The sequence below is a fragment of the Ostrinia furnacalis genome, unplaced genomic scaffold, assembly GCF_004193835.3.
Source record: "Ostrinia furnacalis isolate ACB-3 unplaced genomic scaffold, ASM419383v2 OfSCF4672, whole genome shotgun sequence".
Classification (NCBI taxonomy): Eukaryota; Metazoa; Arthropoda; class Insecta; order Lepidoptera; family Crambidae; genus Ostrinia; species Ostrinia furnacalis.
The window spans coordinates 453,808-468,626 of record NW_021134911.1 but is presented as its reverse complement, the minus strand read 5'-3'; the positions used below and the strand labels follow the sequence as shown (position 1 = coordinate 468,626).

General features: G+C 38.0%; 1 protein-coding gene across 2 annotated transcripts in view; it reads left to right on the top strand.

Moving 5' to 3' along the window:
* Nucleotides 1-14,819, top strand: part of mid (midline) — an 83,118-nt gene that overhangs the window by 37,034 nt on the left and 31,265 nt on the right. For both annotated transcript variants that reach the window (XM_028314411.1, XM_028314410.1), the window contains exon 4: nt 12,591-12,864. In XM_028314411.1, coding sequence (XP_028170212.1) covers nt 12,591-12,864 — 274 coding nt within the window. The remainder of the gene's footprint in view (nt 1-12,590; nt 12,865-14,819) is intronic.

Below are 14,819 nucleotides of genomic sequence, written 5' to 3'. Positions count from 1 at the left end.
ACTCAACATTAATTAATGCCAACATCTTCATAAGACAGAAAATACCTACATCAAACTAAAAGTTGTCAATTAAAACAACACCATAAACTGTTTCATCACGACTGAATTATAGCAATATTCTTTATCCCATATTAATTACGAACAAAAAGAGCTCTACCTTATCGAAAGGTCCTACAAAGTTGCCACCGTGTACATTTCTGATTACCTCAGTTAGATTAGTAAAAGTAAAGTAATAAACATAATGAACTGGTTGGAATCATTAGATCAATTTGAGTGGAGTAAAAAATAGTGTGATGCCGGCCGAGCATTGATGTGGAATGGCGCGGCCGCGGGTTGATTAACGGGCGACCATCGCCGCACGCGAGTAGCTATTTGTCGATAGCTCGCACCAAAGGGTTAATGTCACTTGACAAACTTTTCACTGGAAGAGATTATTGGACACTTGATAATTAATTGCCTGATGAGACTCCTTTAGGCGTCGTCGTTGTAACTTTGTGAATTAAGGACGAAGTAGAGTTGGTTTTTGAGCTAAGATTTTTTTCGCACATGTCGAAATCTAACGGGTGACCATCGCCGCACGCGAGTAGCAATTTGTCGATAGCACGCACTGAAGGGTTAGTGTCACTCGACAAACTTTTCACTGGAAGAGATTATTGGACACTTGATAATTAATTGCCTGATGAGACTCCTTTAGGCGTCCTCGTTGTAATTTTGTGAATTAAGGACGAGGTAGAGTCGGTTTTTTGAGCTACGATTTTTTTCGCACTTAATAGGTCGAAATCTAACGGGCGACTATCGCCGCACGCGAGTAACAATAATTTGTCGATAACACGCACCGAAGGGTTAATGTCACTCGACAAACTTTTCACTGGAAGAGATTATTGGACACTGCCTGATGAGACTCCTTTAGGCGTCTTTGAAGTAACTTTGTGAATTAAGGACGAGGTTGAGTCGATTGAGCTTCGATTTTCTTTTTGTAAGTACCTACGGGCCGCAATAATTTGCTTTCAATTAGTAGGTACTTTACATTTTCTATGATATTAATTGTGGGTACAGAATCTATAAACGTTATAGCAAGCAACTGTATAAAATGCTTTAGAAATATCCGTGAATAAAATTATACTAAGTAGAAACAATATGTCCACACCTATGATATATGTTATTGCACACGTATAATATGATGTTTTGACGGCAATTTTTTTATGTTTCTGATACTCAATGCTTGTTGTTACTTTAACTGAAAAACTTCAGTCCTTGCAATAACTATAATTTGTCATATCAGCATAAAATCTTCAATGTGTACTAAAGTATAATAGAATCCGGTAAGTTAATATAGCTTGTAAACCAGCAACAATCGTGCGCTCCATTGAGCGCGCCGTTACATTAAGTTGACGGAATAATTGCAGCCTCGTTGACAGCTTGTCCGTAACTACCGTCTATTTTACCAACTCACCAGTATAAAAAGTGCTTAGTTTAATATTACTAAGTCAAATTAATTGAAGAATGTTGCAGCTCTAGTTTTTTATTTACCATGGTGTTAAATAGCCCTGGGAAATTAGTTAAGTAATTCTAAATNCCCCAGATGCGTTAACAGTCAAGATCAATTTTTATGTTTTAAAATATTGAATATTAAAATAAACGTGATGCCGGGAAACATGGGTATCTGGTGAGCTTTAATTTACTTACCTAGTGCGTAATTTTTAAATTGTTTCAATGATTAAAAAAATCAACTGCCCGCTTCTAGCGTCCAGTATAATTTTTGTTGATAAGTATTTTTTATGTTTATGTTACAGGGATTGGTAATAAATAACAGATAAACAATATTGCTTAATGCTCCCCTGAATCCCTACAGACTTAATGAAAAATCGTTTCGCGAGACACAATCAAAACGAAACTAAATTATGAAGTTGAAAGTATGAGTTAAAGGGGTTGGGTAGGGCAGATAGGAGCAAGGATGAGGCCATTAGCGAAATGAAGCCATTAGGAGCGTGTAAAACAGATAATTACTGGCGTAATCTCAACCCGCAGTACCTCCGCTACATTGCTATACTTTGTTCAATATAGCTTGATGCTTGTGACAGAAGGTTATAATTATACGGCGGTTAGACTCTACATTTAGATTAGATACTTGTTTTATATAAATTTTGACATGATTTTCTGAAACCCTATACGACGCGTAGACTCTACCTACGATAGGTACTTGTTTTAGATAGTTTCAGTCTGTCTCTGAAATCCAGCTCAAGGTTAAAAACTAAATACTTAATTACTTGTAAAATAATTATCTTTCTTGAGAACAGGAGGTGTAAAATAAATAATTACCACATGAATAAACAGCTTGCTTCCTAAAATGGGAATGGGCGGAGCTCTTGAGTAGAATCTATGAGCTTTAATTTTCTTACCCTATTTACTTAATATTATGTATGACATTTTATTTTAATATTCAGCACTTGTAGTCTATTACTTTAAATGACAATCTGTAGAAGTTGGAAATCACGAATTAAAGTAATTGCTTATTTATTATGTATCTAGTCAAAGATATTTCTGTCTCAATTTATATCTAATTTTATAGTAGCTTAGTCTGTATACAAACAGCCATATTTTTTTCATCTGAATCGATAACGTCGAATTAAGATGCCCACTGACATTTTGCGTATAAATTGAGATCGTGTTATAAATACGAAATTAAATAATCGACTTTTTTGGTTTGATCGAGTGCAGTTCATATTAGGTAATGATACACAGCGGCAGCTCCGTGATAATCATAGGCGACCTATCACGTACGGCACAGACGGGCGGGTGCTTAGCCGGTAATCGCTGCGGGCGGCGGCTCGTCTGCTACTCCACTTTTTATAATTGACCGGCATCCGGGCGAGTCTCTGCTGAAAAAAAGACCGGGCAAAATAAATTAAATTTTGCCATAATATCGAATTGCTTATATAGAACTTCAAAATCATTTTTTTTAATATCAGCTTATTATCTATTAATTAATCTTCAGGTCATTTTTCAGTGGAAAGACTTCAACGACAGGAAAAGAAATAAATAAGTTTAGTTACACAGTTTAAGCTAAAGTTAAGTAAAAAAGTTACTTTGCAGATGCAAGTTTATTGTAGAGTTAATAGCAGTTCATAAACCAGAAGTCATACATATTGTTTTAATTGAATATTTAATAGGTATCTATATTATGAGTAGGTCAGAATCATTCCTTTACAAAAGTTACATGGCCAATCAAAAGTAGCCAATCTCTTCACACACCAGCATTCACACGGAGTTATGGTTACTCATTTCTTAAAAGCGGTTCTTTTACGCGTTATTACACAGTGCGCTTAAAAGCTTTATTTACAATAATTAAATGTTAAATTAAATAGAGCTTTACGGCGGTAATCGAAGGTTATTTGTCGATAGTAAAACGCAATTGCCTTCAGATACGTGCGCGATAAATATTTGTTCAGACGATGACACGTCAAGCTGTACATGGATGCCTCTTATTACCTAGTATTAGAGACGATTTTGCTACAAAAATAAATAAGCACATCATGCTGTCTCTGTACAATTACCTGCGTATACACAGTTATTATATTTGAATTAAAGTTTGCGTCTAAAAGGCAAGTTATTATGAAAGCACGTATGTGGTAGGTAACTGAGTAAATGTCACTTCGCTGTTAATTTATAGTCTAGTATTGATAATTTAGGGTTTTTATTTTCGTTTTTTTAATAAATTATAGTACCTATTTAGAAAATATTTTAAACTAAAGGCTCATTATCGTATTATCGACTGCTGCTCTAGGTTTACCTTATTGTCTGAATAAAAGACTTACAGAAATAATCTATATATATAAAAATGAAACCCGTTTAGCGTTGTCACGGCATCACGTGTGAACGGCTGAACCGATTTCGATAATTCTTTTTTTTTAATGTTTGTGGAAGTCCAAGGATGGTTCTTACGGAAAAAAATATTAAGAAAATCTCTACGCTAAGGCGGTACGAAGTTCGCCGGGTCAGCTAGTGATCAATAATAATATATGAAATATGCCTTCTATTTAGGTACCTACCTACTCTCTTGATGTAATTATTAGGTACATTATTTATAACTGCCCAGTAGAGTCTCCTAGTCCCATAATACAAAAAAATCAAATAATTATTCGAATAGAAACCAAGTCAAAGCCACCAAGGAAAANAAATAAACGAGTTCAATCTTAACATTTTACTGCTCTACGCATTGTTCGCTCTTATTAGTGAATTAGGCTGTAGCTAATTTAAAAAATGGCCCCGATACACTATTAATAGGCGGGCACGCGTGTCAGGTGCCACAAAATGGTAACTTTTATTGCATTATAAAATTATAATTGGAGCATTCAGCATTTTTATATTTTGTCCGCCGCCACACCATCAAATTTCACGTGACCTCAGTATTTACGGCGGTTGTGGCGATCGCCGTAGTTAACTTTACGACCGCCCGGGTTCCGCCGGAAGTCTTGTAAAACTACGTCATCAGATTTCGCTGATAGCAACTAAAGGGCACCTTGTTACGTTAACCGTCTTATAATTACCACCCCGATATTCATTAGCCTATTGAGTTATTAAGACGCTACACTTTAATCGATTGCTCCATCTCTAATTATCGATCAATTACTATGTTATGTACGGAAAAACTAAGGTGTTCCGTGCGAATGGGAGTCGGCGCAGGAATGTTCGAAGACCTCATTATCTTATCATACTTATCTTACTATAGATTTTTATCAATACGAAGATTCTTAAGATTCCGTAACTTAATAAAATGCACCTATTTGGCATTTAAGTACTTAGTATAACGAACTTTAAAATACGAACCTTTTAATTAGCATGTTCGTAACGCCTAAACATGACTTGACTATAAACACGAATAAATTTACTAAGGCTGTAAAATTCACAATAAAAAAAGCTTTAACTTTATCGTACATGTTAATACCCTTGATTTATTTTATATATCAAATATTATGTCAAATAAAACGCATTTTTAGAATTCAAGAGGTTTTATTTCGGCGGTCGATAATAAAGTATGAAATAACAGCGCATCAACCGCGTACGCTTCACAATAAAACTTTAATGTGGACTCTTAAATCGTAGCAGCACACCTTGCCTCGACACCTCACTGTCTGCGCGATGCACAAAACAAATAATTTAAACAGCTTGCGCTCTATATAAAGTAATCAATTTAATATTTCGAACGCAGTTATAGCAGCGAATGAATGCATAAAAAAACATACTGCTCTAACAACAACCGCCTATACCACACGTACAAGACTTAAACGCACCCGTAATTAACATGTTCCAGTATGTTTCTAGGAATGTCTTACAATTAATTAACCACAAACACAAAGTAAATATATCGCTTCATTAATATTTTAATAAGGCAAATCCAAATTACATCGGAATTTCACGCGAAACATTACTCGTGAATTATCGTGTGTTGAAACAATAAAACATTTCTCGCATAACTACAATCTCAACGCAAAAAGAAAGAAGAATTTTTAATTATCAAAGCGTTTTCCTGTAGTGAGGCGCCCCGCGGCTCCGCTACTTTATTCACATTGCGCCCGAGTCGTTAACAAAACGTCACTTTTCACCATATTTATGTCTCCATTATATTTCATGTATAACGACGTCGTAAAATTGAAACTTCGCTGAAGAAGTGCCATTTTCACTTTCATAAATTGATAGCAAACAGTTATAACACTATAATTTATTATAACGGCTTCCATTTACTATTCTTTTAACACTTCTGATAGATGTACGAGTATGTCTTCATTTCGCCAATAGTAGTGTATTTTATAAATAATTTAATGTTAGAAGAGTTTTCTTAACTTTCAAAGACTAATTTACGAAAAGGGAAGACCCGACAAGACAAATTACAGAACCGACCCCCGACGAATTTACAAAAGTAAAGTAATAAAATGAGATTTCCATTTTGCACGATTACCCAGGAGACGACAAAACATGTCAAGTGTCAATTTGTATAATTTACAACGGAATTAAAATGGCGGTCTGACAGATGACAGTTCGCGTGGCGCTCGTCCCACGACGGTGGCGTCACTCCGAAGTTCTTATGTGTTCTGCGAATCTTGTTGAGTTTATTTTATTAGTCTTTTTAACGTCACACAAACGAAGTATCAAGTAACAGGATACTTTGTTTTGAGTTGGGAGATTAGCCGTGAGAGACGAGGCCGCGTGGCGACGTAACGAGACGTGTGAGCGACAGCAGCGCCACGCATTGCACGCGTCACGCGTGTCAAGCTTCCAATTCGCGGGTCGTTTGCAATGTACACCGACTGTTCACCGTTACATCCTATAGTAATAACATCGCCCCTCCCGACGAACTCATATATCATCAATACTTGTTACTGGTAACTAAGTGTTACAAGAACCGGGAAAGGTCACTCATAATCGTCAATAATATTAGGTGCAAATTGACTGAATAATAGTGATGGGCCGACTATGGTCTTTGCCGACTAACCGACTAGCCGACTAATCGGTTTTCAAATTGCCGATTAGTCGGCCGACTAGTCGGCAATGCCGATCATTCTAATACCTACTTGTCCGAAGAATAATATCTAGATTTCTCAAAGAAATAAGAATATCTAGATTTCTAAAGAAATAAGAATATCTAGATTTCTAAAGAGATAAATACAACTTCTTGAGAAATGAGATTTTTTTAATTATGAAAAAAAATAAAAAGCAACATTAGAATCACCTAACAGTACCTAAGGTAGATGTCTTAATTTTCAACGGCGGAGGGGTCAGAGGAGGTGAGAATATGATCGCCTCCTGCTGGGTTAGGATGCGTGCCGTGATATTATTCTTACTTATCGACGTCAAAATGTACGGGAAAATTGCGCTTATCGTGGCACGCATTCTAAGCCCACTGATTCCTCACCACCCTCCACCGTGATGGTCAGAAGCTGGGGGCGTGGGGGCCCCCACATGCGGGACCCCCGCCTACTTAGCACGGACTACCACCACCGTCGGATAGGCAGGGCCAGCCAATGAGGGTTTTCGCGATAATGCTGCATGATTGGTGGATTTTGATTTTTGACATATCTGTCAATGCCATGTCAAAAATAACCAATCATGCAGCATTTGGACCTCACGTCTACGTATTGCCATCTGGTGGATTTTTCAATCGCGAAAACCCTCATTGCTGGCACAGACTGTGATAGTTGATGGCTTTGTCCGGATTCCCATAGTTCTTCACACTAAGGCGATCGACGGAGCTCAGGGGTTATTTATGTGGGTATTCCTCATCCTTCCGATGAGGAGCCCCACATAATCTACCACTTCCCCGCAGGATAGGTATGCAATTCCATGCATTTTTTCCCAAAAAAAGTGTCATAATTTTTATATGGACACAATTACATAAACTTTACACATTTTTGATGATTTCCTGGTAATTTTAACTAATCTTAACTTTGTATGAATTTAGACTGATTGCCAAAATTTTAAATCAGTTGAAACCACTTTTTACTGATTTTTTGCAGTCAAAAATGGTTTAGATAAACGCCCTTGGTCTTCCTCATAATCATCTTGGTAATTATGAGTTTTATTTCATTCACATATTTAATTTGTAATGCGCCGATTATAATCGGCAGATTTTGCCGAATAGTCGTCACTAGTCGGCCGACTACAAATGATGCCGAATAGTCGGCTTTCCCGACTAGTCGGCGACTAGTCGGCCCATTTCTACTGAATAAACATGAATGCACCGTCTCTCGCCGGGTTGCGTGCCAGCCCTGTATGCGACTGCATGACATTTCATACAACCAGTTGTGTGTCTAACGCGAATGCGTGACCACTACTTAGTAGTTAAATACGTGTTTGGCTGAATAAAAAAAGAACTCTATGGCTTTCTAGATTCCACGATCGACTGTAAACGTAAATATTGTACCCAGCATGTTGAATTTTGTTCATAAAAGTAAAAAAAGGATGTGGTAATATACGGCCCATAACAGTTTTGTATTGATTTATGTCAAAGGACATAAATATGGCACTTAACTAACAAGATTGAGGGCATAACAAACAAGCTACGGTATTCACACCGTTGCCAGAATAGTCAACAATACGACGAATTATGAAAGGAACTACAGAAGGGACCAGTTTGAGCCACAATCGACTGACGGATAGATACAGCCTATCCAGTTTCACACAAACGCTGCTAGTTTCTCGTTTGACACAATATTAATAGTATTGCTGATTGCCAATGACATTTATAAACGACCGACGTCATGTATGATTTCATTACAAATACCTACGAGAATTCTAACTTAGCCACCTTGTTTTCTACGAGCTATGCTATGCTAATATACAGGCTTCAGATGATCTTGATGGATTGTTTATTAAGGATCATGTGTACTACGATAATACTAGAGACTTTATTTATGCTTATCAGTACAGGGTTGNTAGGGTTTAAATGTTTAACCGAATCATGAATTTCTTCAACTTTTTTAGTTAATTTTCGATTTTCTGATAGTAAAAGTGAAAAAAAAAAAAGTTGGTTTTTATCATACAAAATACATTTTACCACTACTAGTTCGCGAATATACTTGCGCATCATGAGTTCTGCTACCAAACAAACCAAAATAAAATACATACTTATCATATCTAAACGAATCAATCAAATAATCTGGTGGGTCCAATCAATGATTGATAACCAATCTTTGCGGAAAAAATTCTAAGCCATAGTTAATCTCGACTTTTTGCTTCTTATAATAACATGTTTCGAATTTGATGAACATTTTGCAATGCAGAATCTACTATTATTGTGTAGAGTCTCCAACGACAGGTGCTACTAAGTTCACTATTTCAACATTACGAGTAATATTTAGTTTTGACTCAGAAATATTTCTGCCAAAACGAAATAAAATTAGTTCAATTATTGTCGGAGGTTAATAATAATTTGTTTTAATATACATACATAATATAAGAATAGTTTAGAATTGTTCCTCATTCGTAACTTTTAATAAAAAATAGTTTATCAAACAACATTAATTTGCAGTGATCCATATTAGGCATTTTAATTTCTTTCGAGTTGTTTACATTTATTATAATTGTCTTCATTCTGATATAAATGGAAAGATAAACTAGCATAAGTTAAAGCAATAAAAAGTCGATTAAACAGTCGTCGATATGATAACTTCCCATTTCAACGTGCACGCAACACCCGCAAGAACAAGCCTGCGGACATGAAAAACTGCTGACAATTAATACACTTCAATTACTACTTGAATTGGAGCAGTGTGTGTGCCCGCATTTATTTGCTAATTAAAGCAAAGGTCACACTCTCATATTAATCGATGATAATCTAATTATAAGTATCAAGTCATTATCCAGTAAAACAGTCTGGCTGAGGCCACTAATTACTTGTACCACGTAATGAGATTACCGTATTAAAGTAAACAAAGGATTGTTTCCCATTAATATTTATCTGCAGTCTTATTATAAATCCTGTAAAGCATAATCTAATTGTTTGGGATACTCTTTAGTTAAAATTCTTATAATTATGTATTAAAAGTATTGTGTAGGAAATATACTTAAGTTTCGTTCATCATATGAAGTAAACTTAATTTGGACTGTCATTTTACATAGGCAATGGAAAATTTGTTCCCTGAATACAGGAAAGGCAAACCACGGGAATTCATTTAGTGCAGCAATTTATAAATAAATTCCCCTCCGACCCTTGCAGAACTAAGTAAACAAAGGCATTTGGACCAATGTAGGGCAATTTCGCGCCTCTCCGCGGAAGTGGTTATACGTAATTGGCGTTGTTACATGAAATTGGGTCTCTTCAGCGCACTGTCATCCACGTGGTTTCTCACCGCCAGTGGGTAAACAGTATGTGGGTAATAATGGATGCTACCATCAAGGTTCATGTAAAAACGATACAGAATGAATTCCTTTGAGTCTATACGAGATAAAAGAAATAATTCCATTGTTTGGTTGATTGTTAAAGACTTCTTTCAGTACCAATTGCATAGAAAACGAACAATCATTACCCTCGTATATTTAATTTACTTTGTGATACTACGGTTTACGAATACCTATCCATTGTAATGATTATAAATGGAATAGTAAATAAGCTTTAACCAAACACAGTAGACTCTACGCGTGATACCCGTAATTACAGTATTTCGGCCATTGTATTCAATTTTGGACTCTATATTGTCGCTACAAAGATTATGACGTATGATTTGTACCTTAATGTACTTCCAGATACGTTTCCAATTGGTGTTTGTTAAAGCTTATCCGAGGGCATCGCGAGCGGACGTTTATAAATGAATTATGCAAATACGCCGCCGACGCTCCTACCGACTTTATTACGTGGCCGCGTTAACATCGAACTGTAAGCTTTGTTCCACCAGGTCCCAGTTAATTGCTTGCAAAATTAATGCCATCAATAATTCTTTGAGATATCCACTCGAATGCTTTTCAACGGCTCTTTCAACAGAAATCGAGCGTGTATCATGCAACCATACCGCTCCGTGTGTTTGTTTGTTTCTAATGCGATTTTATTGGACTACTTCCATGCGATTTGTGTAAGTACATAGTTAATGATCATTACAAAAACTTGTTGATTTACTATGTTCAATCTGATGCGGTTTTATTAACAAGAAATTGTAGAGCTAATTTGCATATTGTTTTCTACTTGAATTTTGTGGTTAATTCATTAGCAAATGAGTTTTAACTAACCCCAATTAATCTAGTTTTAAGTTCGAGTCAGTACATTGACATTTGAGTCCTACGATGCGAGTTGGAATGTTAAATTCGTCGGATTAGAGGAGCTTTTAGGAGTGATAGAGTCGTTTATGAATATTTTCATGTAAATGGTGAGGCATATGCAAATTGCGCATTTTTAATAAGCCTCGGGACGGTCTACCTGCAGATCCGAGACAGGGAGGAATTCGTGGCGCGATCGATTGTTATCCGTGATTGATGCGGCTCATTACGCGCCCGCGCTGGGTGGCAGCGCGTCTGCACTCGCTTAACGACACTCTCATAAACGCACTCGACAGCGACTTATTGTCGACCACGAGATCCCGCGCGACCGATACGGAACCATTCAAAACATACCTTAATACGATTTATTTATGACCACCGCTTAACTCGAGAACCTCAATACGCGTGCTTTATCGTCCGTCGTGCTGCGGCCGTGCGTTCAGCCTCCGAGAATTTTATAGGTTTCTTCTATTTATTATTATTATTATCATACTTTCTTATGGGGCGGTTGACACCACTGCCGTGTTTTATGGCCGCTAATAATTCTTTCTTTCAATTTCCAACTTTATTGCACGCACTTAGAAATTGAATAACACATTCCGTGTTTGTGATCGTAGCGATAGATCTAAGTGGGACGATATAGCTAATAGAAACAGCTGTAGCGCGACGGACGTCCGATCGCGTTAGGCCGGCGGACAAATTGTCAGCGGACGGTTATCTAACCTGACAGGTCAACGACTACTTGTTTAGTCGGGCCCCGAAATTACAAAAGTGCCGTTTAAAGATTACGAAAAAAAATATTAAGAAAGACTACATCATAAATAAACTGAGGTGAGATGTTATCGCTCGTGACCGGCAGGAAGCGCTTCGGCCCATTTAAGGGTGCATTAAAATCGAATACATCATATTTGTTTGATTTCCTAGTTCGCGTTTTACCCTGTAATTATACAAGTCACCGTCCGTGGCCGGATCTCTGGCGGTTTTTGTAAAGATGCATTAATCATCTTTTTTTATTGCGAGCATGTGTTTTGGTCTCGTAAAACACTTTTGGGGATTATAAGCTTTTGGTTCTTAATGTCTAATTTAGATTTCTGTCCGTTCTTATGAGTTCGGTCATTAGCGAAGTGAGGTCCGTCTTCGCTGGGGTGGAAAATTTATAGTTGAAAGTTTAACTTTTTATGTCGACACAATTTGTCGCAATAAAATTTGGGATCACCTGGTATTGACGACGAGTTATTTTAATTTTTACTGACGATATTATGTGGACCTCGTGTAATAAATTGTTGGAAGTGTTGTATTTAGTGCGTAGATTCATGTTTTCACCAGACGAGAGTTTTATGATCCTAAGTTGAGAGTTGTAAAACTCTAGTTTGTTGCGATAAAAGAGACGTGACCTACACCTACGATGATGTCGCAGTATGTTGTTGTGTGCGACACGTGTCACCAGCTTTCCCCCAATTGAATCGACTAGGACACGGTGTTTTGTACCTTGTAGCTATGTGTAGTAAGTATANGACGAGTTATTTTAATTTTTACTGACGATATTATGTTGACCTCGTGTAATAAATTGTTGGAAGTGTTGTATTTAGTGCGTAGATTCATGTTTTCACCAGACGAGAGTTTTATGATCCTAAGTTGAGAGTTGTAAAACTCTAGTTTGTTGCGATATAACTAGACGTGTAACCTACACCTACGGTCCTACGATAGATGTCTCAGTACTGATTTTGTGCGCAGACGCATTGTTCCCGACGGTGCAGTGTCACCAGGATCACTCCCAATTGAATCAACTAGGACACGGTGTTTTGTACCTTGTGGCTATGTGCTATAAGTGTTGTTTTTGTGCGCAGACGCATGTTCCCGACGGTGCGCGTGTCGTTCGCGGGCTGCCGCGCGGAGGCGCGCTACGCCGTGCTGCTGGACGTGGTGCCGGTGGACGGCAAGCGCTACCGCTACGCCTACCACCGCTCCTCGTGGCTCGTGGCCGGCAAGGCCGACCCGCCCGCGCCCGCGCGCCTCTACCCGCACCCCGACTCGCCCTTCACCGGCGACCAGCTGCGCAAGCAGGTCGTCTCCTTCGAGAAGGTCAAGCTCACCAACAACGAGATGGACAAAAATGGACAGGTCAGCCCGTAACTCTCTTTAAACGCCAATATATCAGCCGCTCGTAAAACAAATGTTACTCGTACATCTGTTAAAATAGATGATTGATGACTCAACCGTCCGAATGCATCTTCGGGTCAATAGCTGTCGTATCATAGTATCGTCATAAATGACGTGATGTATCGGTACGGCCGAGCGTGGAGGCTGTATGGCCAGGAACAAGGTGATAAAGCGGCCGAGGAGGCTGAATGAGCTATAAAGTGTTGACGTAAAACACTTGATTTACGGGTCGCCGCGGGATCATTGGCACTAACGAGCGGGACCGTGCGCTGCTCCACATGCTCGGTAAATTAGGTTTAGTCTCATCGACGCACTAAACACTGTTTCACAGGCTGGTGCTATCGCCTGACAACTTTACACTGCGGCAAAGTATTAAGTCAGTCATAAATGTAGGCTATGAACACCCCTAATGACTATTAACGATGAGTGCGGATTGGACTAGTGTTTGTTCTCTACAAATAGAGGATTATAAATTATCCGTCAGCATTTAATTATACTACGGCCACCTTGGCAATTCAATGAAAAGATGCCTTTTACGATATCTTCAAGTACGCTTAAATTTAATAAACTATAGGTACGGTGAGATTTAATTAATGTAATAACGAAAAGATTAATGTATTCTGTTACTGAGAAAGATAATTAAGTAAATTTTGATGGTACTATGCGATAATTTTGACTTACTCAAAATTAATTGAATTTATATTTGGATAGGTTTGGTTCACAATAATTTCAACATCATAATTTGTTGATTACTGGCGAATAATGGCAACAACAAAAGAAAACGTTTATTTATCGAATAAGTGTTAAAACAATGAAACAGGTAATGTTATGATGTAGAAATCGCAATCAGAACAAGACAATTTAATAAAAGGTTTTCACTGTAATGGTGTGTAATGCGTTTATGATAATGGAAGTTTCTACTCGATCGGTTCGGGAGAAAAGGCAATGGGTGTGAGAGTAAAGCCTGGTGCACACCCGGAGTATGTTGTGATACAATAAATTCTTGACGGCCGTATCTTCACTCCAGCTTACAACATTGTTCATCAAGTAACTAAGTACGGCTTGAATTTATGTTTTGAGTTGAGTAGAGTTTTGGGTTCAAAATTCTGTTTTGAATCGATAACACAACTGCAGGAAATATATCTACCTATTTAATTGAGATACCACGTTACGTGTAAGTTCAAACTTCACGATACTGCCTGTGACAAATGTGTCTGGTGTGTCCCCAGCATAATAATTATCAGCTGTTAAGACCGCAGTACAATTTTCGCACCATGGTCAATTAGAGAGCCTTCGAGATGCCGCTGTCACGTGCTCTACTTCCTTATGCGTGTGGCAATTTATAGAATTACGGGGCAAAATTGCCGGTGTCGGCGACACCTCGGGCTTCGCGCGTAATGACGCGTTGTTGGCAACAAATTAGTCGCACATGTTGCTTGGCGTCAGCCGGCTCACTCGGCGCAGGTGCCGATGCAAATGTCACATGCCCAACCACTCACCGCAGACCCGCGTCTCCTCCCACTTTGAAAACGCCGAGAGCTCTATCTACAACCACTCAACAAAGACCTGTCGATACAAACGTTTTATTACAAACGAGAGCTCTATTAAAAACTAGCTCGGACGCAGGTTACCTACGTGTGATGGATAGAACTGATAAGATCGCTAAGGTGTAATTGATTTGGAGTGACCGGAATCAATTTCGCTTTTTTAGGAAACTATTAAACTAGTGTTTGTGGGGTCCTTTATACCGACGGTTATTAATAAATCTATTGATGTAAATCAGCTGAGACTTTACATTTCTGTTAACTTGTAACTATTTCGGTAGAGTTAATGTTACCTTATTGTTTAAGTACATTTTCATCCAATTAATTCGTTTGCCTTATAACTAACAATTAGGTTCAACATCAATCCAATAT